Below are 27850 nucleotides of genomic sequence, written 5' to 3'. Positions count from 1 at the left end.
ATCAGCTGGAGATGGGGAAGTGGGAAAGAGAAAAGTTGTAACGTGGGGAGAAACATTCGACGTATACCCATTGTTTCGAGTTCCAAGAGAACGATCAAATCTTTAGAAGATTCCCAGTAATAAAAAAAATGAGATATATATATATATATATAAAAGCGTTGCTCTACGTTTACTCATTTAATCATAATTTTCTACATACTTTTCTTATTCAAGCATCGTTTGTTTCATTCATACTTTCGTCCAGTATGAAGCAGAATGGGGCTGTCATTGTTTCCACCTGTAAGTAGTAACTTAAACCACCATTTGGGTCAATACAAGATGTAAGTAGTAAATTTTACAATCTGAGTTATTGTCATAAAGCTTTCATGACGGCCTCCAAAAGAAAGAAAATGAAACACTCGTAGCTTCCAAGTATGATATTTCCAGTACTACGACAGCATTTGTTATTCCACTTCGTTTGCCCTTATCTTTGGAAGCAGCAAAAACATTGTTGGAATAACATAATTCAATAAATCATCACATGACTTATTCTGCATAGGCTTATAACTTTTGATATGCTGTTCATCTTATTCTCAATTGTCCTTCTCTGCCATGGGCCTGTGTCTCCCCGGCCACCCTATGTACAACTCTGTCTCTACGTCCATATGTTGCGCATTGTCCTCAGGTCGAACGACTTCCTTAGATGCAGCTAATTGTAGCTGGGACTGTAGCTTGCACTTTAGATGGATTAAAAGAAAAGAATAAATATTAGGCAAGTTGGGTGTCTTCCATAAGTTGCATGTCTTAGATAATATAGAGTAGAAAAATCTTAGTTTATTCAACCGTATACTGAGGAGCTAGATTCATATTTTGATTTAGATTTGCAGATCAGAACGGGGGGGTGTTAGAAGTCGTGCTTCAACCTTTTCACGTAATGTCATATTTTCCTTCAGTAGCATCTTCTCCTGAATTTATTGCACAATATTTAAACCAGAAGATACAAGTCAATACATCAATAGAGTTGTGCTAATCGTATTTTTAAGCTTGGGATTGAAAAACAATCCTACCTTCTCTTTCAGCAGTAGAATCTGCTCGTCCAGCAACTGAGTCTACATTTTGCATAGCATACAAGAATGTCAAGGAAATTTCATTCTGTAGATGGTCTTGAGAATTATGAGTAAATACAGATACGACTTACCTTCCTTCCTCGGATATTTTGCAAGCTCTTCTCAAGTTTCCCCTCCAATTGTTGCAGTTCCTCGGCAGAACATGAATCTAAATTTTGACCTAGGAGCTTCCTGCAGCAATGCTAGTCTTACCAAGTTCAACAATGTAAAACATGTAGTACCTAATGTTATGCGGCTTGGCCCAATAGAAAGAGAAAATGAAGACGAGAAAAATCAAGTGCTTACTGTTTTGATGCTTCAAGGTGTTCAATCTTCTTTGACAGGCTTGCAGATTCTAGGCTCAATTGCTGCAATTCAGCTAATCCAATTTTAGAATTTCCAAATAACTCATTCGGTAAATGCAGTGCACAAAAGGTACTGCTAGTCTATGGTTTGAGTTAGGCAACACTCACAACATATATGATCCTATATTATCAGAACCAAGATATGTTTATGAAATGAATTTTCCGTTCCCAGCTTTCCTTCATATGTTTGCTATATTCCAAAGAGTAAGACATTTAATTGGAAAGTGCCAAATCATTATAATAAGCTTGGAACATGATTCCGTCTTTAGAGTTTAAATAAACAAGTGAACAGATCCTCATGAAGAGAACGGACCGAAAATTATTCAACTTCTTCCCTCTGAGGCTCTGATAAAAGTTGAACTTAGAAATCCATACTTGAATATGAACAACAGCGGACTACATCTGTTTCTATCCTAGTTTATAACTATTAGAATTAATCATCTCCAATGCCAACACATTTCTGACCATACAGGAAATGAACCTGGATATTAATAAAATTATGCTAAAAGACAATAAAGCAGATTATTCTTTGAAACATAAGAAGTACATAGCAAGCATCTAAACCTCTATGTTTTGCTCCCCTCCTCTTTCATCGATTCTGTCTTTTGAATGTGCCTTATAGCGATCAATTGTCTTTTGCATGCTACAAAAAATATGGCAGAAACATTAGACTGTGGTGGTATGAACTGGCTAAACAAGATTCATAGAGTAACAAGTATACAGAAGGATTACAACAAGGAATTGTACTTATTCTGAATTACTTGACATTTTGCTCAAGATTCAAATGTGAGAACGAAGATAACTAGAGGATAAAAGTTCACTCACTTGGAAGTTGGAACTTGTGTCGGTTTTAACTGCTGTTGAAAAGAAAGAAGGTAAATAAGCCTATGTGCTTAACTTGATTACCATCAATATTTGTCCTTTTTATTCTAAAAGAAACTCGAGTACTAAAATTTTAATAGGATTCTCTGGAAATTATATTGTATACATAAGGAAAGTGAGATGGATAGATGAAATGAGCTTATATTTGTCTACATTTTCAGACCACTTGGATTGGAATTCTTTAAAGACTTGGAAACATTTTCCTTAGTCAAATTGGATCAGATACTAATTAAATGATTTTAAGGCAGAAAATAATTGTTGATAGACAACACAAAAAGGTTAATTGTTTTTTATTTTTGAAAAGAAGTTGCCATAAGCACTAAGTGTTCTATTTCAATTTGGCATAACAAACTAATCTTCAAAGGCAACATTCTTATAGAACTTAGAACTAAACCCACGATCACACCTGGTATCCTGGTATAGACGCTTGAAAAACGTCAAAATGAAAATGCCATACTGTTCACATAGCTCACCAATAAACAAGGATGGAAGATTCAGAGAAAGTCCATATATTTCTACCGCAGGGGTGACTTGGACCTAAGCTAGGCCCTGAGAACAAGCCAGCTTTAACCAAATAACTATTTATCATGTCAGTCTTCTCACATGTTCATTAGCTTAAGAGACATGATATGCCTGAGCTTGATCTCGAAAAATTGTTCCTCAAGCAAAAATTAGCCATTTTAACATGATGTGCCTTCTGAGTCAAACTGAGCTTATTCGAAAATGTTTTTTTCCAGGTGCACTCAATATCTATGAGCCGACTCACACTAAGGCATGTGATCTGGGATTCTGGCTGAATCCAAAGTGGTCTTAACCTGAACATTTATTGAAAGAAGCCTGAGCTATACACTGTATGCTCAAATCAGTTGCACTCCTTAGTGCTTGCTAGTTCCTGTGTTTCCAGCCAGCAAAGTTAGAATCTTTATCATTTATAAGATATTCATCTTATAGGCAATTAATTCACTCATCTGATATTGAAGAGATGGCCCCTACATTCAAGACTTGAGCGGGACAGAAGCAAGATTTATCAATAAGATTCTCAATATGACAATTAATGAACATTGGGATTTACAGGATAATAAATCCATAACTAATAATTCAAGTGGATTGTCAACATTTATGTCTAAACAATCTTTTGGAGAATAAGTTCTAACTAGAAAATCTGCCTCAACATGGCGGCAAATCTATCGTCATAATTCATCTTGTGTTTAAAGTACTCTACATATCTCTTCTCAGCTATCTTCTCACTTTATATCCAGAAATCTCTTCCAAATTCTTGTTTAAACAGGAGAGAAAGATGTAAGAAGTATAAATGTTCATCCATTGAACTGTTTAGGAGGGAAGATATCTCAGGACCATAAAACTTCTCCCAAGATAAATTGAATTACTTTTGCTTCACAACCATTACTTATGATTACGCTGGATGGCATTCAATTAACACCTAAAAACAACAGGAGCAAGCATTGATTATCTCCAGCATTCTACTGTGGTAGTATCATAAGTTATGGTTACTCCCATAAGGTGATATCCTAACAGATCATTCAATGAAAAGAATATACAAATTTTTTCATGCTATGATTTTCTAATCTAATTGTGACTTCTATGTGATTAATGATGTTCTTACAAAAGTAGTCATAAAGGATAACATATAACACAGATGTAATTAATGACCAAAAGGAAAGGTCTAAGGCATCATAAATTACGTTGATTGCCAATGCGATTCAATGCCTTAACTATAAGGCTATTGGTATTAAATATTGATAATTCTGGTTCGTGTTATTCCTCCACTCCTTTCAAAACTAGAGGATACAGGTCTAATTGATAATTGATAACATACACTACATCCTGGAATGAATGCATGGAACCATACACTGATGTATCATTCATGCCATCAGGATGTCGATCCAGTCATTGTTCACGAATCCAACTACTCTCAGGTATTCATGCCATCTTAATACTGTTTTAGCTGAAGCAAAAGAAATCTTACATTGGTTTTATGTACACCTAGAGAGTAAGCTTGCAACATATGTAATGACCGGCATCACGTATGTGGGATGAACTATGCTGCCAATTAGACTTCAAAAGTAGATCTATTAATTTCTCACCAAAAAAAAATTAAAAAAATAGAACTATTAGCTTTTCTTGCTCCATCATATTTCTTCTACTTCTCATTTGGCATATGTAGTCATAGTCTTGCATCCATGCATCTTGACCTTTTCAAAGTACTTTTCTGTACTTCTAAGAAATGGAAGTCCCATCTTCAGTTTAAGATACACAATTTTCAGAGAGTAGTGCAGTTAGAGCAGGTTAAAGGTCTCATATCTTTACATTCTGAACATCATTTCTTTTTTGAATTCCTAAAGCATCTCTCCTCGTTACCAGTGAGCAGAAAATCATGTATAAAGAAATGACAGAATTACTAGAGCCTTCTACTTTACTTGGTTATCACTTCTAGTTTTGCTCATCTCATGTCTCATTTCAATAAAAATACATGTTTTTGGTCATGCCAGACTCTTAGTTATTGTTTCAACATATATAACTACTTATGGTTCGAACTTTTGTTTCAGTTAGTTTTGATTTTGACCTCTATAAAAAAAGGAATATTTTAGGCTGAAATTGATTTTAGCCTATTGTGGTCCTAAATAAATATTAAAATCAGAAATCTTGATAGTTTCGACTTTGACCAATGAGTTTCGGCTTAGTTTCATTAAGTTTTGACTGTTATTATTCTGTCTCGGTTGAAACTTCAAACTATTATAAAGCCTTCTTCATCTCACACTCCATCTTCTACTTCTGAGTCCAATAATGTTGAGGTCGCTCTATGTAAATACCATCACCTAGAATGCTAGAACTATAATTGACTTCATCATCTTCTACTTCTTCAGTCCAGTAAGTGTTAAAGGTTGCTCCATGTAAATATCTTTACCTAAAACTCCATAATTGACTTCATCATCTTCTACTTCTTCAGTCCAGTAGTGTTGTGGATACTCCATGATGAAGTAAGAGCGTCATGTTCTAAGGGTCTTGAATCTTGCAACTATAGAGAAACAATTGATAAATAATTTGACACCTAGCTATGTGTGGATCTTCCTGTAACAAGTTCGTTGTAGTGCTTTTGGATAGTTCCATCTTGGATTGAGCTCTACTTTGTAGATCCATTCGACTCCAATAATATGGTACTTTTAAATGATCAACCAGCTGCTATACATTATTCTTTTCTGTCACAATGTCACATGGATTTCCATCAATCATTTAGCTAAATGTTTTGCTTTCCACATCTTCAAAAATTTCAAGTTAATTTTCTGGTACAAAATTTATATGATTTATAACTATTTCTCAAGCTTATTTCCCTCCTTACTCCAGATCACAGAATGTCGATTATTTGCCTGAACTTCAGCTAGCGTAATTATTCAGAGGACAGATTGAATATTCCAATTCTTTAAAATGGTATTTTCTTCACCCTTCTTTTTTCCAATTCACTCTTTCATCAAAAACATCTATCTAGTTATTAATTCTATAGCCAACAACTGTGTAGTATTTAATTTTTATATCAACTTTTTTCTTCACTCTAATATGTGCAAAAGCAAAAGTGCAAAACACATCTAGAAATTCTTAAATGACAAAACAACGGATTCATTCCATTTCAGACTTCTATTGGAGCCACAACTGACTTAGATCACTTGTCTAAAATAAAGACAATTGCATTGCAGACTTTGTTCATGCTTTCTTTTCTCGCAGTATTGATCTTGCCAGCACAATGATGGCTCCATTCTTTTTAATGCTGCTGTTTTAGCGTGGGCTATCTGTTTTGTTACTTACAGTGAAATCCTTTGTCTTCCCAAAATTGTCAAAGTTCTTCAATGTGTATTTGTGGCCTTTGTCAGTTGGCATCTCAACTAATTGTATATATTATCTTGAAATGGACATAATAGGCTAATAGCTATTCAAGATCAATTGGCCAAGAAGTTTTATTCTTAGTTAAGCACAAGTAGAACATCTCTTGTGCACTTCTTCCTTTTATCTAAAGGACTATGATCCAACAACAGCATCAATATCAAGAAATACTTTTTTTTATTCCAAATGGTTTCATTGGAGCCATTGCCAATGAAAATTTATAAGCCCCCCGGGAGATCAGATCTACCACGTACTATAATAATAAAACAATGTGGAAAATAAAGCATAGAGAAGCTCTCAAACACTTCTCAAACACACGGATTTTAACCTAGAAGACACCCTAAAGTCAGTATGAAAAATCACAGATCCCATCAAGGATCGACCAATACTAAACCTATTCTAGCAATTACAAAATGCACTTAAAAATTGTCTGTCAATATCCACTAATATATATATAAAGTTTTGCTTATTCGAACACTGATATACTGTTTTTTGTGATTCTAATGTGGGTAGGGAAGATAAGAGAGAAACGTAAAGAGAAGTAAATAAATAGTCACTTCTAATATTGATAAGGAAGAGCTATGCTCACCAATAACTCTTATAAAGTGGAAAGATATTCAAATTCAAGTTATCCTTATCATCCTCACATAGGTATGTATAGCACTTCTACCATAATTACCTAATTAACTGTAATGCAATATTTAAGACAACTTCTTAGAAGGCACATGACACCAAAAGACACACTTATCCAAGAGTCGTTACACCAATTACTAATAATCAACACTACTTAGTAAAGATACTCATGCAGATATCACTAACATATCACCACATGTATCAGCACGAGGGGTGATATTTAGTTCGGATTCATTTAAATATTTGTTTATTTATGGCATTCAGTGTTGTATTTGCTTATTGCAATTATTTTAGGGTTCTATTTGCTTATTGACATTGTAAGCAAGGTTTGAAAACTTGGGATCGAGATCGGCTTTCCGAAAAAACGATACATATCGACCGGATCGGTCATATTGGTCGCCTGAATTGGATTAGATTTTTTAATTACATAAATTTTAAATATTATTTAAAAATGCATAAAAACTTGTAAAAATTTAGAAAAAAAGTTTACCGAAAATAAGAAAAAAAACTATGGTGCAATAAAAATTGAAAATAAGAAGAGATTAGAATGAGCATGAGTGGAAGAAAGTCAAACAAAAGAAAAAAAATCATGATGCAATGAAGAAAAAGAAGAAAAGAGAAGAAAAATGGAGAGTGGAAGAAATGAAAAAAACTGAGAGAATTAAAAAAAATTATATATCGGAGTTTGTCGTAGTTCGTTGGAGTTCACCAGAGCTAGATCTCTCCATAAGAGAAACAATAGATATATGTAAGGAGAGAAAAAAAGAAAGAAAGAGTGAAAGAAAGAAAAAGAGTAAGAGAAAGTGAAAAGAAAGAGTATAAGAGAGAGAGAGAGAAAGAGAGTTTGGATTGGGCTTGGATCGGGATCGGCAAACCATGATTGTAAGTTAGGGTTTAATGAATAATTTTGAGATTTGCTTTGCCTTCTTTGTGAGATATGGGTGTGAAACCTTAGTTTGGAGATTGAGGTGTGAAATTCTATCCTCAGTACCTATCTCTTTTCCTCTTTCTAGCCATCTTCTTCCGGAACCCTAACGATCCTCATTGTATCATATCATTTTGGTACTAAAAAGAGATAAATAGAACTTAATATCAAAGATTATGTGATGGTCAAACCGAAGAAAATTGATAATTATGTTCTAAATCTACCCAATGATTTTGGCATAAATTCTAAATTTAATATGAGGATTAAGAAAGTCAGTGTTCGTCGTGCTTCCATCCTACCACTCACATGAACAACTTTCGGTTGGAATAATAGGAATAAGACTCTAGCTTACAAAGATTCAAATTTTTTACTTATGAAAATCCACCAACAAATAAACCTCCCTATGAGCCCATTTATGAGAGATCCTATTTTAACCCCATTTCCTAATATTACAACTGCTACAACAAATGAAATTGATAAAGTTCTATATTATGAATCATATCTACTAGAAATGGTGGAACCTGACAATATCAAAGACGTTAGAAGTAATAGCTTGAATTTAATGCTATTTGACTTAACCGAAGTGATTTAGAGTGACATTTGTTTATTTACCGAAGTGACTTTAAGTAACATGGCCTGATAATCTTCGGCAAAATGAGAGTGGCAAAAGAGGCACATTCAACAGAGTCGAGTTCTCACCTATCCATGAAGAATGATGCAAGCATCACCAATATATCAAACAAATGCATATATCAATGTAGGAGGTGCCGACAATTTATTCATAAGGTTTAGGGTTGTTTGTACTTATTATATTATTTAGGATTTTATTTGCTTATTGTCGTTATAAGGTCTACATATAAACCAACTTACACTTTTAAGATTAAATGAATGATTTTGAGATTTGCTTCAACTCTTTTGTAAGATTTGGAAGTGAACGCTAGTTTGAGGGTGGAGGTGTAAAACTCATTCTAATAACTATCTTCGACATTAGACACATGTCATTCTAAGAGTCACTACACCAACTACTAATAACACAACTTACGAGAGACCTTTCATTTACCCTAAAGACTCCTAACCTTTTACTCCAATCCTAGTCATCCAAGTTGTAACAACCCAATCCCAAAAAAAAATAAAAAAATAAAAAAATAAAAAAAATCATGGGCACGACGCGACCGGCCACACTGTGGCCGGCCTCGTGCCCATGCCAGCTGCTCATGCAGCTTGGTGGGGCGCCACGCGCGGCCGCGGTGGGCCCCGGCGGGCCCCGGCGCCGCCACTACTCCACCGCCTTCCCTCTCTTTCTTTAAATCTCTCTCTATCTCTCTCTCTCTCTCTCTGGAGGCTCTCTCTCTATCTCTCTCTCTCTCGCCGAGGCCGGTCGTCGTCGTCGCCACCTCCACGAGCGCCGATCCCGAACCCCTTATTTGAGACCCCGTTGTCCTTGCTAGCGAGAAGTGTCACACGGTTGATGGGCGGATGTAAGGGATACGTGGTTTGTATCTTCTGATCAATATCCCGAACCCCTTATTTGAGACCCCGTTGTCCTTGCTAACGAGAAGTGTCACGCGGTTGATGGGCGGATGTAAGGGATACGTGGTTTGTATCTTCTGATCAGTGTGAGTAGTCTTATCCCCTAGATCCTTTTCTCAAATTAGGATTTATGATATATTATGTACATGCATGTTTTGGCCTCCAGCATGATTATATGACTTTATATAGAGATGATTTCAGTCGAGCATATATTTTATCATGCATTTGATTAGACTGATCTGGGATATGAGTACATTGGTGATATATAGAGATGATTGGAGATGATTATGCTATTATGGTTTTATGTCGGGATGATCTCTATCATGAGTATGCATGTGATAGATTAGCATAAGTATGCATATGTTAGATACATGGTTGGAGTTTGCATTACATCATTTTCCTCTCGGCTTCTTTACCACCTAAATTCCTGAGTTGTATGATCTGTTGTCGTACTGGATATATGCATATGATTTATCATGTATAGGAAATCATAAAAGTACATGTGTATATGATGTGATGTGATGGCTGGAACGGTATCTGGTCCGGACTGGTACTGGACATACTCTTAGCGTATGGCAGAGTATGGTGATGGCTGATAGTTGTACTCTTAGCGTATGACAGGGTACAACTATCATTGATATACCCTTAGCGTATGGCAGGGTATGATTACTTTCTTCAGAGATACCCTTAGCGTATGACAGGGTATGATTTATCTACAGAGATACTCTTAGCGTATGACAGGGTATGCTCTGAGCTTGTGATATGATGTGTATCGAGTTTGGGGCCGGGTACCGTAGTCCAGCATGGTGGATGATATTCAGAGTTGAGACGGATGATTGTGATAGTAAGAGATATGTGAATTATATCTGGCTCTGACATATATGATTATCTAGTAGTTGGCATGCATCATGCATCATCATTGTTGTGACTAGTATCATTGGATCATAATTGTTATACATGATATGGTGTTATATTCGGTGATGTTATATGGTAATTTCATCATGTTATATAATTTCGGTTGAGGATATAATATGGTCATTCATGAGAACTGATTTCATTCATATATATGTCATTGAGGATACATATATATATATGTTCATACATGACATCATACTGCTTTCTGATTCATATTATCCAGTACATGATTTACTCTCTGTTTGGCTTCACTGATTCGGGGTAAGGTTTATTCACTGAGCCTTTTGCTCATGACTCTCTTTATTTTTTTCTAACCCCCTCAGATATGTGGTACGTGATAGCGACTTGAGAAGATATTTTAGAGCGATGATGAGATGAGCTATAGATGCGAGATGGTATAGATGATAGTTTATATAGAAATCGAGTTGTACCAATATTTGATATTTGTACTCTTTTGTATTAGACAATGATTTGTATAATACAGGTCGAATCATAGAGTAACCTTGTATTAGTTATTTTAGTTGTATCTTGATGGTTTGTTGTGGCCTGTGTGGGTCCTGCCAGATTATGTGGCGGTCTAGTGTATATTATTGTGGACTTTGATATTCATATACTAACAGGTTTATTTGGTTAAGAGTATGATTTATTTGGTGATGGATTATGTGATCATGGATATGTTAGCAGGTGTTATTTGATGATGTCATGATTGTATGTGCACAGGAGTGTATCTGTGCCTGACGGGCCCCGCCCGACCTGTCGCGTGCGCCGCACGTGTCGTGTGGGCGCGTGTGCGTGCACGTGCCCGTGCCGGGCGAGGGCGTTACACAAGTGACATGGCTGCTGACATAGCAAGCATGATGTGTTAAGGTACACTAAGTCATTCTTTCCCAATGAGACAGAAGTTGTCCACGATTTTGCTTGCAACTCTTCATGATATGACGATAAATCTTGAAGATTGAAAGTAAGATGAGTGCTGATAATTGGAAATAGTTCAATATTGTAAATATTGTCATCTAGGGTGAAAATATTGTCAAATTAAAGTCAACCCGACCTGACACAAGCAAGATACAAATGAGAAAACTCTGGCAGACTCAAATATAGATAAGGGTCAAGTAGATTTATTTTGGGTACAGAAATGGATAGTGGATATTTGTTTACACAAAATAGCAAATAAAAAACCCTAAGTAAACCCGACTTGTTAACCCATACATAAACCTCATGGTGACTCCTTCACTCTCAATTCCTTATCTCATAGCCGCAATGAAACCGTACCCTTTTGCCTTCACTCTAACCTCACTCTCTCTCCTTTACTCTGTCAGACAATCTAGCCTTTTTAGTCTTCACTCGTTGGATGTCGCCTCTGACCTCTTTCTCTTCACCGACTCTTGACCCCTATTATTCTATTCAGAAACAGAAGTCAAGCAATCTTTTAGAGATTTCATTGAGGAAAATTTTCATAAATCTTATTAACTCTTCCCTTGTAGATATCAAAGCTTATTTCTCCTCCGGAGAAGGCCTTCATCTCCTACTTCCTCATCTTAATCTTTTTCTACATCCTTACCTCATCCGAGATACCATTGTCGAAGTTGATCATCGGGGAGTCAACGATTGCTTTTACCCCTATTGTAGAAGTACTTCTCACTGCAATTCAAACTTTGGTCCAAGCCATTGGAGAACAGACATTACAATCCTACTGTATAGCAAAGGATAGGCCTTTTAACTTAGATAGAGGCACAATGTTCGAGAAATTTTTGAAGGCTTCTCCACCTTCAAGAGGACAAACTGATCCAATTGAGGTTGAAGTATGGTTACTTCGGATTGAAAAGATCTTGAAAGTTTTGAACTGCTTCAATGAAGAGAAGCTTGCATTGATGACGCACATGTTTGAAGATCATATAGAAAATTAGCGGCTGATGATCGAGCGCTAGTACTTATGTAGGGAGAAAGAGCTGACATGGAATAATTTCCAAAAAGAATTCTTCGAGAAGTTCTTTTTGCATGCCGTAAAGAAACAGAAGCATGACAAATTTTTTGAGTTGAAATAACATGGCATGTCGGTAGTAGATTTTTAAGCCAAATTTACTAAGCTACTCTTTGTTCAGTTTATAGCAGCTAGTGAAGAAAAGAAATTCAGCTTCTTTGAGGGAAAACTATCACTATCCATAAATGACAAGATCACACTTTTTCAGTGCAAGATGCTCTTCCTGAGATGTTATTTAAAGCACTCCTTGTCGAGAGAAACATAGAGAAACTTTGCCAGGAGCATGAGCAACAACATCAACACAAGAAAATGATATACTACCAAGGCTAGGGTAACCAAAACGATAAATCTTTTAAGTCTAAGAGTAGTCTGAATGCTTCTAAGGACAGTTATATTCAGAATCAGCATGAGACATGTGCAAGGTGTGGATAGCCTCATTCACCAAAAGTGGGGTGCATTGGACGCCCTTGAAATTGTTATAACTGTGAAAAATCTAGACATATTTCGAGAGATTGTCGTGCACCTCATGGAGGATGGCACTTAGCATCTTATTAGCCCGATACACAACACCAGCGCATGACGAAGCACAAGGGTCAAGGCCCGAGAGCAAGGGGAGGGTCTACATCTTGACCCAAGAGGAGGCTTCAAAGTCACCTTCTATGGTGCAAGGTACTATTTTCATATTATCAATACATGCTTAAAACCTTTAGACTTCGGTACTATGCATTCTAGTTACAACCACTTCTCACTTATGCTTTTGTATCTGGACTTAGTGGTATATATATTCAAAGTAAAGACTTAGGTGGTATAATAAACACAATTTTCTTGGACTGCAAATTTTATAGTTTTAACCTGTCTTCTACACGTAATTTTAATTTTGAAGACAATTTCTTTTTGTTAAGAATAGTTATAATATTTAAGAAAAAAAAAAGTAATAGGCTGCATGTGCTAGGCATGTGCCGTTTCACTTCCTTCTTCTTTCCAGAGATGAAAGGAACGCAATCTTCCGGACAATTCCTTTGGGGAAAAAATCTCATAAACCCTATTAATTCTTTCCCTATAAAAATTAAAGCTTACTTCTCCTCCGGAGGTCTTCATGTCTTATCTCCTCATGTTAATCTTTTTCAACATCCTTACCTCATCAAAGTTACCACTATCAGAGTCGATCATCGGGGAATCGCCAAAGTAAATGAATAATGCCAAACAAATCGCAAGTGAGTTCTCTTTCACCCATGGTTCGCCGAATCGGCCAATCCGGATCTGGATCCGTCAAATCCGATCCCAAGGGGTGAAAGTTCCACCCCTCGGAATTAATTTCATCTTCTTTACACTTATAACATGCTAATATCAATTCTACTAATTAGGCTGATACATTTAGTTAGAATCTTTTCTTATTGCGTTAAGTGTTTATTTTTATTAAAATAAAATTCCTGTAGGTCGCGTTCAATCGCAGGTGGGGTCGCATTCGAACGCCCTTATGAACGCTTGCATCAGGTTCGCAAATACAGAGAACGCATATTGTGCGTTCGAACGCGGTCGAGCGAGTTTAAACGCCCACGTTCGAAAGCCTGTAATGCATTCGCACATCCAAAGATGGGGCTTTTTGAGTGCGTTTGAACATGATTGGGCGCATTCGAACTCGATCAACGAGAATCCTCTAGAATTAGAGTTTCATATTGTTTTAGGACTTGTTGACTAGCCTCTATAAATATGTGGAAGGCAGCCAACTTTATTATGCTATAGGATTATTGATTTCTTGCCTCCTATCTTTTTTCTAGACTTCTCCCTACTTCCTCTTCACCATCCTTCCACATCTACCGTTGGCAAGGTTTCTCATCGCTTCTAATCTCGACCACTTTGTTCCCTTTGTCTACTTCCTTTAATCACTTCCACAATCCACCCTCATCTCCATACCCATCCATAACCCTAACATCCACTCCACCCGTCACCACCACCATCACCCAAGTTATTCCGTATTTTCGTCCCTGCTACAGTTCGAATCTGCGAAGGGCATAAATACAAAAGTTATAGATCAGGAAGTTACGAATCCAACCCAATTGGTTTCGTAATTTTCTGACTACCGAAGAATATCTGACGAATATTTTTCCATGATTTTGCGGACTGATTACTATAATAAATTCAGATCTTAAAGAATTGTCCCGTAGCCTATCTTTGGTTTCAGATCCCATCATAGGTTTCGTCGGAGTGATTTGTTGACCAATGATTTCCGATCAACCTCACATGTCAGAATCAGAAAAAAAAATTGGGGTTGAGAGAGGGTGCACATGCTCTGCATGTGCAGCCCCTCCCCTCTCCCTCTCCAACACGCGACAAGGCGCAGGGCGAAATCACGCCTAATCCAGATCGGATTAGATCAGGATTTTTTCTTAATCTATAAATTAAAAACCCTAATCCCCTCTCTCTCTGCTTAACCATCTCAGCCCCCTTCTCTCTCTTTTTCTTCCCCTCCTTCGTTTTCTTATTTGTCTCATCGTCGGAGTCGTCGCTGTGGAATCGGATCGCCGAAGCACCGCCGGAGCAATCAAAGACCACCATACGACTCGTTGGTAAGCCCTCTCCCACCCATAAATTTTAATAAAAGTTTAATAGGGTAAATCGAAAATACCTAATTTGGGATTTCAGCTTCACCGACGAATCAGGCCGGTCGGCGGCTTCGGGTCGCAGCCGCTCCGTCTGGAAGCGTCTTGCTGTTAGCGTTCACCGTTGGAGCCCTCGTGGCTCCAGTCGCCGTCGGTCATGGGATCGACCGCCGTTTGTAGGTTCTCCTCCACCTCGCGAGGACGGCAACACCGGCGTCTTCCTTTCTCTTTTCCTTTCTTTCTTTTCCTCCATCTCTCTTTGGCTTGGAGAAGACAGACTCGGGCAACCCGAGTCTGGCCTTCTCCTATTAGGTTGTTGGATTCGGGTCGGGTTGGATCCAAATCCAAGGAACCCGACCAGAACCAATTTAAATTGGATGGGCTGCAGGCTAACCCACAACCCGATTAGCTTCATTTTTTGGAATGGGCCGGGCCAGCAGTAGCCCAGCCCAATCCAATGGGTAAATTAAACCCATTTTATTTCTTTTTAGATTTTAAATTTTAATAATATTGATATTATTCAAATTAAAAATTTTTATTATTATTTATTATTTAAGGTGATGATTTTTAGTACGTGAGCTAGAGATTTGAGATTTCGGTTGTCTTGCCTAAACTCAGGTGAGTGGGTTCACTCACATATTTATTTTATTATATTTCGTACCATTGTCAGACTATATAAATTTTCTGTGTGTAAATTATTTATTTCACTTATGTACAAAAATTTAATTGTTACAATTTCTGTGTGCAAATTTATTTATTTCATCTGTACATGTGAAAATTTAATAGTTATATTTTCTGGGTGCATTTAATCATTATACTCAGTGCATCACCATACTTCGTGCAAATATTGAAAATTGTGAAAAAAAAAGACTAGTATTGGTACGACTTAGAGAACAGTCCCGGTATAAACCGCTTGCGATTTTTTGTGGTGACTCAAGTCTATCTGGAAGTACAGGAGAAAGTCCTAAATCAGATCACTACGGCGACTTTTTTAGGTGACTCTGACGGAGTTAGGGAACAGTTCTAGGATGAATAAAAAATTTTCTAGGTGACTCTAACTTCTCTCAACGATTAGAAAAAGACTCTAACTTCTCTCAACAGTTAGAGAAAAAGACAGAATGTGTTGATCACAGGGTAATACCATCTGATGACCCTAATCGGATCAGCTATGAAGAAAAGTCCCGAACGTCATCTCGAGGTGACTTCTAGTTGATGTGGATCCACAGGGTTTAGACTCATTGAGACATGACATTATAAATATTGAAAAGATGTTAATATGTTGAAACCATGCAAGGTTACAAGTTGTGACCCTCTCTATTATTATCATTGTTATTATTTAAAGAGCATGCTTATTGCAAATTGTTATGGATATTGTTGTTTTTAGTTTAATCTTTTTCAGCATTAATATAATATAGAATTTATTTGGTTTCGAGTGGATTTCACTCACTAAGCTATAGTTGTTGGCTCATGGATTCTATTTTTGTATTTATTTATCTATCTTAGGTAATAGTCAGCGGAGCGACTGAGCAAAATGTACCCGGACTCCACCTCCACTTAGGATTCACCTATTTACTTTTCCGCTCTTTTAGATTTTATGTTTTAGATCAGAAATTTTATTTATTTAGTTTAATGACTCAAAAACATTAACATTGTTTTATGTTTATTGCAATTAGTTTTAAATTTAATAAAGCATATTTTTATTTTATTTATTTATTTTGCCATCGTACACGTAGAAAGTATTAATAAGGCTTCGTGTATCCCAAGCATATTGAGATGCATGGCCAGTCATGATTCCTATTTCGGGTCGTGATATCACATCTGCGTAAGAAGCCTTGCATCGTTGTCCTTGTCGCATTGGTATCATTCACTAGCTTCTTAAACCTTCTCTTTACCTTCCACCATGTGTGATCCCTCCAATGGCTCTTGGTTCTCGATCGCAACGTCATCCTCACTGCGCCACTACCAACCAATCCAATCCATCTAGTTGCCCTCTTGTTTTTGGACTAGTCCTAAGTTGCCAATGACAATGAACATCGACGATAACCTCTTTCTTTAATCTTTGCTTCTATTCTTTTTTCTTTTTCCTATCTAGGTCAATCTCCTTGGATTGTTATTGGGCCTTCTTTGGGCCAATTAGTTAAGGTGGATTGTGGCTTAAGTTGGATATTTTCAATTTGTTCTAATTCATTTCATCATAGTTATGATATATTAAAAATTGAATAAAGTAATATTGAATTTACTCTCATATTTATCTTCTCGTAGTTCAATAATATAATGTTATTACATTATCTTCGTGCAAATAATCAAATTGTTGACCATGAGTAGCTAGCATGAGTTATAAAAAGATAGGACTTTGATAATAGACCCAAGCTAGATATTATTTATACATCTCTGTAGTGACTCAAGTCTATCTTGAAATTTAGAGGAAAGACTTATTTTTTATTAGCATATGATCTATTTAAATGACTCTAGCGCTGTTAGCAAACAGTTTCAGGCTAGCCAAGAAATCTCCCTAAGGTGACTCCTTCATTTTATCTCTATGATCAATAGAAAAGACAAATTACATTTTATCACATAGTGACACATTCTGGTGACCTTAACCGAATCAACTATAAATAAAATAAAATATGATATTAGTTGTTAATTGCATCTTTGTGGCATATATTTATTATTTATATTGTGAGCTTACTAGTGTTTGTTATTAATTATTAGCTTGGTTAATATTCTATTGGATAAAATATAATTTTCTAACTTTTGGATGGATTCACTCACAGATTTAAAGTTGTTAGCTCAATAAATCATTTAATATTTCATATATTAGTCAACGTGCAAATGAATGCAAGCACCGAGATTCTACCTCCACTTATGATTTTGACCATTACACCATCATATATAGTGATGAATTTTAGTTTCCAATAGACTAGCTAAATGTTTCTTGATGATACTTAGAAGACAATGATTATAATTTAAATAATTTATATCTTTGAAAGTTTTTAAATTTGAGTTATTAAATAAATTTTGAGCTTCATTATATTATAGAGTTAGATGGTTATTGTTAAGGCTTCATGTATCTTAAACCTATTAAGGATGCATGGTCGGTCATAATTTGGAACACAAGTCATGATAGTTGTCGCCTCTGCCAACTCTCCCCCTTCACCCACCGGTTGTCATTTCCATTCACTCTCTCCCTTAACCTGCTAGTCGCCACCTCTAACCTCTTAAATATTCACCTTTTATACAACTGTTTATTTTAGATGTCTTTCAAATGCTAAGAGATGAACAAATTTAAACATAAACCTCATATGATTCAATTCCATCACCCTAAGAAGACTTTGCAAGCTTCTCGATCACTCGTACGATATCTTGATTTCAACTCAAATCTATAATTCTATAACCTGCCAAAAGGGTTATTCGATTACCTCCAACGTCTACTTCATCCTCGTTAGAGAATTAGGGGATGTCAGTGAGTTCAAGATTATATATGATGTGCTTTATAAATCCAAAGAGGAAGGTATCATTTTGAAAGAGCTTTTGTTTGTTTCTCATTAGTTGTTACTAGAAAGTTGACATCCCAAGTGCCGTAGCGTAGATGTTTGTTGAAATATCTGAGTTGTAGTGATGGGTTTTGAGAAGATCCTATGTGGAACTCTCTTTGGCTATTTTTAAAATTGTTATTATATCCCATTTACTATATTGCAATACATTTTCTGATATCTTAATTTTAAAGATGGCTTTTAGAATCTGAGTTTATGCTCTACCGGCATTACATCCTTGTAAGCAATCGTCCATTCAATCCTCTTTGTCAACAAGGACATAAGTCATCAATATCTTTAGCCTTAATCTAAAAGCTGATTGCATCATAGTAACACACATATTTCAGTAGAAGTGGCATATTGTGGATTACCGACATTCAAATCTCTAGATTAGTATGACCTTACCTTTAGTTAGAATATAGTTTTAAATTTTGCTAGTCGGCCAGTATGCATATTCGAGCCAAAAAAATATGGATTTGAATATAGGTTGAACGTTATCTGATCCATATTGAGTCCATTTTTACCCCTATTTTTATCTTTCTAACACAACAGGAACAATTTTTTTTCTCCTTGGGTTTGTTGTGAGCACTAGAAGGAAATCTCTCTTTCTTCAACAAAACCCATACAAGAACATCTTCACTTAAATGTTAATTTGGCGAAAAAAAAAATTGTTTGCCTACTAATACTTCTTGTTAATTTCTTTAAGCTTCTTTCTTACTTCTTTATGAACTTTTGACATGGTTGTTGCAAAATCTTCAACCTTCTTATTAGACAATGAGGAATTTGGAATAGGTCAAGATCAAGATAGTGATGTGGAGTTTGCCCGTATACCACCACAAAAGGACTCTTCCAGTAAAATGATTTACCACAAAATTATAGGAAAACTCAACTTGACAAAGTGTTTTGTCCCATTGCTTAGAAAGCTTTGCAATTAATACTCTAAGCGAATTTTCCAAGGTTCGATTCACAATCTTGATTTACCCGTCTGTTTGAGGGTGGTAAGCACTATATAAAGCTAGTTAGTGTTGGTCCTCTTCCATAGAATTCATCAAAAGTGACTAAGGAATTTAGTGTCCCCTATCGGAAACAATAGATTTTAGAACACCATGATGCCTAATGATCTCACAGATTAGCAATATAAGAAGCAACCATAGTCTTCTTTGCCAACAATGAAGTGTGTCATTTGGAGAAGCAATCAATAATAACAAAAAATTGAGTCATTACCTCTTTAAGTTCTAGATAGTCCAACCACAAAATCCATGCTAACATTGTCCCACGGTCTTTGAGGTAGAGGGAGTAGAGTTATAATAGTTAGTACTTTGAGTTTGACCTTTGCAAGTTTATTCAATACCTCTTCAAATTTTGGCAAATTCTACTCCTCTTCACATAGCTAGTCATATTTCAATATGTTGTATGATAATATTTTTCCTTTCCTAGCAAAATAGTTTTTATCTCTATCAAAATGTCAACCCAAAATGGATGCATGTTCGAGGCATGTGCACTACAATATTTCTACCTTCTCCCTTTATGAGAAGTTATGAGGGTGAATTCTCTAGTGAATCTGTCAAGGAATGATCGTGCTTATCTCTTGAACCTCCTCTGAAAAAACTAGCCTTCTTTCTTTCTCAAGAGCCACAACTATCCTCTTCCTCAAATTCTTCTTCTTTTTCTTTGTTAGAGTGTGAGCTATCAGAGTCGAACGCTTGAGCACCTCAGATTCGTCCACCTTCTTCAATCAGTTTCAAATTTAAAAAGTAGATAATCATAGAGCTGGTGACTTCGCGATAGTAATATACTAATATGCCTGCCAATGACTTTGCACCGATGCCATACCAATCCAATGAGCTTTGCATTGATGGCCTCGTGCCATTGGTGCCTTTCATGGGTTCTTGAAACCCTTAGTAGAGAGTGGGCTCTTGTCGAGCTCTTCCAACTATAACAATGATTGTTGGCATCATCTTCGGCTATTGTCAATCCCTAAGAAGCCATCTCCTCAACATGTGGGAGCTTTTGCTGCCTTGTGTGTGTGCCTTTGCAGCTAGGATCATCAAAGTGGTGATCTCCACGACCGTCGGCCTTGGAGCTTTGGGGCAATTCCCGACAGTTAATCCATACCGTTTATCAACACCAATAGGTGCGCAAGAAGCTAAAACATGAAAAGAACGCACCAGAAAAGCATGTTCATACGTTGATCCAGTTTGAGGATTTGGATTGATTCAGATTCCTTGTGGTATCGACTACTCCAACCGACAAATCTTTGTCTCTCTTTCTTCTTCCCTTGACCACTTCAATTGACAAATCTCTCTTTCTTCTTCTCTTAACTCCCTCTATCTTTCGATGTCTTCCACCACCGTTTTCTAACCGTCAAAGAAAGAAGGTGATGGTGGTCAATGTGGCCTCTATCAAGCACAGAGAGTGGTGCTCGATCCCATTCGTAGGTGAGAAATTTGTTTAGGTCAGGCTATGACCCAACCTTTCTTAGGTGTTGGGCTGCAGGTAAGGTTGGTGGGTGAGCTATAGGCTAGCCCACAGCCTAGCCTAAGTATTTGGGTTTCAATCCAGCCAATAAGAGATTAAAATTAAGCATGATTAGGGAAATTTTAATTCTTATTAAATTAAAGTATAAAATACTTATTGTTAAAGGGGCAATTTTTCATCGCACCCAAATAATTGAATTCAGTTGATCTATCCTATGAAGACCTCAAGTTAGTGGATTCACTCACATATTTATCTTCTCATATTTTGTAATATAATTTCATTTTATTATCTTCGTGCAGTATTATACTTCGCGTACTATGATTATCTTCATGCTATATGGCATATTATAGCTCATGAAATGTTAAGCTTGGCGCATTGTTATACTTCATGCAAAAAGCAAATATGTTGATCATAAGTAGCTAGCGGTACATTAGTTATGAGTGGATAGAACTTTATGAACAAGCTCATGCATCTCTCTATGGTGACTCAATTCTACCTTAAATTTCAGGAATAAATTTATTATTAATCAGCCTATAATCCAATTAAGTGACTCTGAAAGGTTAATGCAATCCTAGAGTACATCAAAAAAATTCACAAGGTTATTCAAATCTCTTAAATGTTGGTGGAAAAAACTGCCTATTTATCACATAGTAACACTTTTTACTGACTCTAACCAAATTAACTATGAGCAAAACTTGAGCACTATCTCGAAATGATTTCTAGTTCATGTGGATCCATGAACAGACCTAAAATAAGACATTTGATATTACTGAGATTGAGAGGTTCCACATAATAAAATTGAGCATGCTATCAGCTTATTAATTGCATTGTTGTTACTTGTGCTTATTAATAACATTGTGGGCATGTTGATTATTATTATTAATTGTTGAGTTTTAGTTTTTATATTATATCATGTAAATCTTAGTTTTATTGCCTGTTGGGTGAATTCACCCATTGAGCTTAAACTATTAGCTAATTAAGGATTTTTAATATTTCATATACTAATCCACATAGCCAATGAACATGGTGCAATAAGACTCATTTACTTTCATTTAAGATTTTGGTCTTCCTACCTTCAATTGTAGTAGTGATTTTAGTTAAATTTTAAAAACTATATGTTGCTTGAGTTTCATTTGGAAAATATTGCTTGTATAACTTGAATATTTTTATTCATTTAATAGTTTTTTAATTGGAGATATTAAAAAAAATGAATTATTTATATTATTAAAAAAATGAATTATTTTTTAATTGGAGATATTTAAAAAAAAAGAATTATTCTTATGTACTCCCAAGCAAACATTTAGGAGTACATAAGAATACCTTTAAAGAGAAATTCATTTTGAAGGAAATAGTCTTCATAGTTCCTATCTTCTGCAAATCTTCTAAACTTCACATAAGTCTTCATTTTTTTCATACATGTCTTTCATAGCATCTAGGGGTGCAAATGAATCAAGCCTGAGCGAGTCGACTCTAACTCAGGCTCAGCTAAAAATTAGTTTTGAGCCCTAGTTTGATATTTAGGCTCTACTCAACTTGAGCTAAGCTAGACCGAACCCAAGTCAAGCCCAAGCTGAGCTCGAGCTTGATTAGAAGAGGCAGCGGTAGCAAGGACGACATCTTGCCTAAAGAGGAGGCCGCCAAACGAAGAAGAGGATTTGGCGGCTTGCCAGACAATAAGGAAGAGGCGAAGGTGACTTTTCAATGGAGGAGGATGAGGAGCCCAACGGAAGAGGCCGATGGAGACAGTAGCGGCTTGTCAATGGAGGAGGAGGCCAACGAAAGAGGTGGCAATGACTTGCCGATAAAGAAAGAGAAGACGATCAATCACCACTCACTAAAAGGAAGAAAAACTAGCGGTTTTTTTTTTGTTGCTTTCCCCGTTGGTTAGTTTAGAAAAGGATTAATGGTGTTTAGGAGTAATGGAGTAACCAATGGAACATTTAGTGATTAATGGAAGATGGTTAAGTGGTGTTTGGAAAATGTGATTGATAGAAAAGAAAATGAGTAATGAAGAAGATAGGTCAGTCTTATCAAAATGAGTAATGGTGCGTCCCATGAGTCTATATTATTATTTAAGAAGGTCAATGTGCCAAATGAGAATGAAGAGAAAAGGTCAAAGGAGCTATATATATATATCTAGCTAAGCCTGAGCGAGCCGGATTCGGCTCAGGCTCGGCTTAAAATTAATTTTGAGCCAAAAATTTAAGCTCAGGCTCAACTCAAACCGATTCAAGTTGAGCCCAAGCTTCAGCCAAGCCGAGCCTAAGTTGCTCGTTTATTTTGACATCCCTAATTGCATCAAAACCATCAAGTTGCATACTTATAGTGTTTAGAGAAGCCACCCTTTTAACTGAAAGCATCCCCCACCTTGTTATTGATTTCACTTTTATACTTTAACACAAAGGGTATTTTTGTAAGAAACTCATTTTGCATGTCTTTGATTTAGACTTCCTTGACTATTGATGTATTTGAGTGTTTCATGGTTAGAATTCAAGATGAATTCCCTTTGGATCAAGTAATAATGACATATCCAAAGAGCCCATAAAAGTCAAGATCATAAGTAGAGTAGTTCTTCTTTACTTTATTTAGTTTTTGACTAAAGAAAACAATTGGATGACCTTCTTGGTTGAATACTCTCGTGTCCAAATAAGATGCATCATAATCTACTTCAAAGATCTTCTCAGAGTGTGATAAGATAAGCATTAGAGCATTGGGTAGTTTGTCTTTTACTTGTTGGAAACCCTTCTTGGCTTCCTTCGCCTATGTTGAAGATCAATCCTAGAAAAAAACCTTAGCACCAATAAGCATATCAAACATATCATCAGTCTGAGGAATAGGAAAGTCACACTTGATAGTAATCTGATTAATCGCATGGCTATCTATGCGCGTAACTCTATGGATTACTAAACTTTCACATCTTCTTGGTTCAATCTCTACATGTTCCACTACACCTTCTTTATCATATATAGGATGATTTTAGTAAACTTCATGAGTTTCTTCATCTACGAAGTTCACATGTGCATCATTTTGCCTCTGTGGACATGCATTATAACAATAAGCAATTTGCTCGTACTTGATACAAAATTTGTTAGTGCATCCCACTCAATCAGAAAGAGGGCTAAAGACTATGAACTTCCACATATTTCTTGGCACCACTACAAGTAAGTTTAGCCTCCACCTTTAAGGCTAGTTGATATAAATCATTCTACGTATGCAATTGCCATTTCTACTTTATCGCAGATTGACATCTTGACATCTTGAGTCCATCAACATATCTTGAGACAAGTTTCTCTATATTTTCGTCAAGATCATTGTGAGCCATGAATTTGTAGAACTCCTCAACATAGTCAGTCACATTTTTTAAATCTTGTTAAATGTTTGTGAAAAAATCATTTGAGTGAAGCTCATTAGAACGAACTTCTTTCTAAGCCATGATTTCATTTATGCCGAGAAGAAATCTTAGGCTTTTCTTTGTTAACTCTAAGTTCTCAAACTTTATTGCACCATGCCGAGGCATAGACAAAAAATCTTTTGGCCACTAACTTTTCATATTGGTTTCCCAGTGTCTCCTTGTAGTCAAAAAAATTCGTCAATGGCACTAAACTAATCAAGAAACTCCTTATATTAAAGACATCCATAAAACTTTGATAACATGATCTTCAAGGTATTGAAAATCCCAATATGGTCTTCTTTCCCTAAGTGTGGAAAAATTATTTATATAAGATTTATCACTAGAAGATCCAATGCTCTACAAGGTTCTTGACATTCAAGCCATAAGATAAATTGCTCAACTTGTTGTCAAAGTGCTTGAAGTTCAGCATATCTCTCTCATTTAGTTGTTACACCTTTTCCTACCTCGTATTGCTATGGTACAAGAGAAAGGATGATAATCCAACAGCATTATCTAGCTCTGATACCAAATAATGTGGATAGGGAAGACAAGAGAAAAAAAAAGAACAAATAATCACTTCCAAAATAAACAAAAGAAAATTGTATTATCTCTTGATCATGTTCTCCATATGACCATCTAGTTATGATCTTTCTAATCTATTTTCACCTTCTTTCTTTTAAGATATTCCAATATTCTTCTTAACATCTTCCTTAGTTTGTCCTTTTTTCCTTTTAGAATTTTATATTTAGGTTGTCTCATCCCTCATTTGCTTTCTGCGCCCGTCGCCAGATTAACTATAATCACTTAGCTTCCTTATCTTATTTGTGTCAAACCTCTTCTTCTAGATGTTTGGGACTTGGCTGCTATCATCTTGTGGGTTCTCACCGTTGCCTCCTCACATGATGCTTATAAACCTTGTGCAAGAAGTAAGGCCCTCAATTTGAAGTTCCAAAATCATAATTTACTGCAAAGGTGGAGAGATTAATGACATCAAAGCTGCACTCTTGCACCAGATTTAGCGTTGCTCAGAATATATTATGCAGATTGAGCAACAAGGAGAGACTAATGAGTGAACAACAAAATAGAAATGTCCTTTATTAACTTAATTGAATTGATTGCAAGAGGAGAACATGTCATGTACCTATAGGCTTCTAGATAAGACATGTTATACTTCTTTTAGTAATTAAAGAGCTTCTGTGGATCTACAAATCATTGGGCCTCTAGGTCAGTTACTGAGAGAGAAGGAGAAGTCTAGTTAGGAAGTGCACTAGCTTCCATGAAAGCTACAAATTATTTTATGAAACATCTGTATGAAGAAGCAATGCTTAAATGAGTGCATCAAGAAAAGCAATAAAAGCTTATAATTAATTGTTGGGCTCATAAAGATCATATGCGATAAACTTGGTTTTTGAGGGTTTGACAACTGAGAAGCAACCAATCATTGAACTGTGCTCAACTAGTAAGATATTTGTAGTCACTTATTTTGAATGCTGGTTTATTTGTCATACACCAGATAACTATACAGAAAGAAAAAAATTTACCCCACTGGTCCGTAATCGAATGCTAATAACCAATAGTAAGCATACAGTCATGTCATTTGTATAGAGAGAAATTTTAGTAACAACATTGAAATCATGAAAGAGAAAATAATAGAGAAGAATAGAGAAAGAAGATCAAGTAAAGGTTTTCACCATATAGCTGACAAAGTTCAAGAAGATATCAAGTACAAAATATGTCAGAAGCTCTAAGATGTGCCAAATAGATCATCAATGCCAGAAACTCCATTTAATCTATCGTCACCTTTCACAAAGGTTTATTTTCGCATAAAGGATTTCCTGGATTTATGAAAAAAGTTTGTTTCTATATGTTCAGTTCAGAAAACGACTTTAGCATATATCAAGCTCCCTTCTTCACATATTGTTTTATTGTCCTTCCTTTCTTCAATTTGTAAGAGATAATACATTTCCTACGGTTCCCTAAAGCAAGAATATTCTTGTTGAGAAAGCAAAGTGCTAGGTCACTATAGGAACACAGGTTTTAGAACTTCATTTCTCATTCACAAAAAAGACTTGGATGACAAGATCCTTATATTCCTTCAGTTCCTTTATGTCCTTCAAAGATTCTGTATTGATTCTTTTCATTTCCTTTTCTATGTCATACCTCCATTGGTTGCTGTTTAGAAAGATCTAGCATTCAAGTGTAAACTGAGAAATTACTATCTCATGATACAAACAGCACTCCTTGCTTTGATCACATATTTGCATCATTCTCTTAAATTCTCAAAGAAGAAAGACTCATCTATCTAAAGTAATAATACTTAATTATATCATTTCAAGTTGTCGCACTAATACAGAATGAGCATCCATTTTCACTGAGAGCATGGAAGTCATAAAATCTAGAAAATTGAAGTCAAATATGAGTGAACAGCGTGGAGAGGAGTACACTAACATAACATAGTTATCCTTTCTTCACTTAAACAATTCAAATAATATTCCTATTTACTCAGTACAAATTTGTCATCTAATCCAAAAGGCATGTCACTGCGACTATTTCAAACAATATCATATGCATAAGCTTCATGGGTTTCTCAAGCAAAGCTACCAAGTGACAGTAAACCCATAAGTCTTTGACACGTTAATGCATCAAGTGCATGATTATTTAACTTGGGCCATCCAGAAATTATGAGGCAAGGGTACATACCAATTGTACAATTCCTTTGCCTCTTTAAGCAGCAATTTCATGAAACCGATCAAATTTCGTATTCCTAATACATATTCTTGCTTTGATCACTACGCTACTTTTCCTTCTTCCTTCCCTTCCTAGTATTTTTCTTTCTTCTTCTATAGGTGCCCATCTCTAGTTGACTACACCCATTCCACTCTACTGTTTCAGAAGTACGACACGGTTTGTCCGGAGGTCATTGGTTCTAACCTTTTCCTGTGAGTTTAAATCCTCTCGTCCATATCTCTCAACGTCTTTCGGCGATTCTGTACGATGTAAAAGATTTAAAGCGGCATATTTTAAGCAAGAAAGCTCGTACTTTTCCTTTCAAAATGAAAAGAACGAAAATAGAAACATCAAAGCGGAAACAAGCAAAAGAACCCATCCCATAAACGGCAAAGTAGATCGGAATACGAATCATCGAAGATCTCCAAGCCCTCAGATTGCATCAAAGCGTGAGAGAGAGAGATTTGGAACCTGGAGCTGGAGAACTCGTAGAGCTTCCCCCTCGGGGAGAAGACGATGAGAGCCACCTCGGCGTCGCAGAGGACGGAGAGCTCGAACGCCTTCTTGAGCAATCCATTACGGCGCTTCGAGAAGGTGACCTGACGGCTCGTGGCGTTCTCTATCCGCTTCATCTCCGTCTTCCCCCTCACCATCTCCTCCTTCCTCCCTTCAACGCGAGATCACCAAGAAAGGAAAAGAGAAGAAGGAATAAATAGGTAGAAGGGGACAAAAAAAGGAAGAAGGGGAGGAGGAGGGGGGGGGGGTGAGAGAGATCTGGAAACAGGAGATCTCACCAAAAATGGCAAGAACAGCAACAGCGGAGTGGGCTTTTCTACCTACAAGGGAAGCCCTTATTTGGAACAAAGACTCGGAGCCACAAAAGACCCACTTCTTTTCCTCATTGGTCTCCT

The 27850-nt window shown here is 36.3% G+C and overlaps 1 protein-coding gene across 2 annotated transcripts; it reads right to left on the bottom strand.

The window, feature by feature from the left end:
- Positions 1-168: 168 nt before the first annotated feature.
- On the bottom strand, positions 169-27850 carry LOC140766105 (MADS-box transcription factor 56-like). Of its 2 annotated transcripts, XM_073105529.1 has the most exons (8): positions 27734-27850; positions 27411-27606; positions 2015-2093; positions 1392-1453; positions 1178-1277; positions 1047-1088; positions 903-944; positions 169-716 (listed from the first exon to the last, which is right to left on the bottom strand). In XM_073105529.1, exons 2-8 carry the CDS (start codon positions 27590-27592, stop codon positions 573-575), a joined length of 651 nt encoding a protein of 216 aa, XP_072961630.1. In that variant the 5' UTR covers positions 27593-27606; positions 27734-27850; the 3' UTR covers positions 169-572. The 2 variants fall into 2 exon arrangements, with proteins under 2 accessions (XP_072961630.1, XP_072961631.1); XM_073105530.1 differs by having other exon boundaries at positions 576-716; positions 823-944; positions 27411-27798.

This window comes from Typha angustifolia, chromosome 8, assembly GCF_048772165.1.
Source record: "Typha angustifolia cultivar Huaian chromosome 8, ASM4877216v1, whole genome shotgun sequence".
NCBI lineage: Eukaryota > Viridiplantae > Streptophyta > Magnoliopsida > Poales > Typhaceae > Typha > Typha angustifolia.
This window is presented reverse-complemented; position numbering and strand designations above follow the sequence as displayed.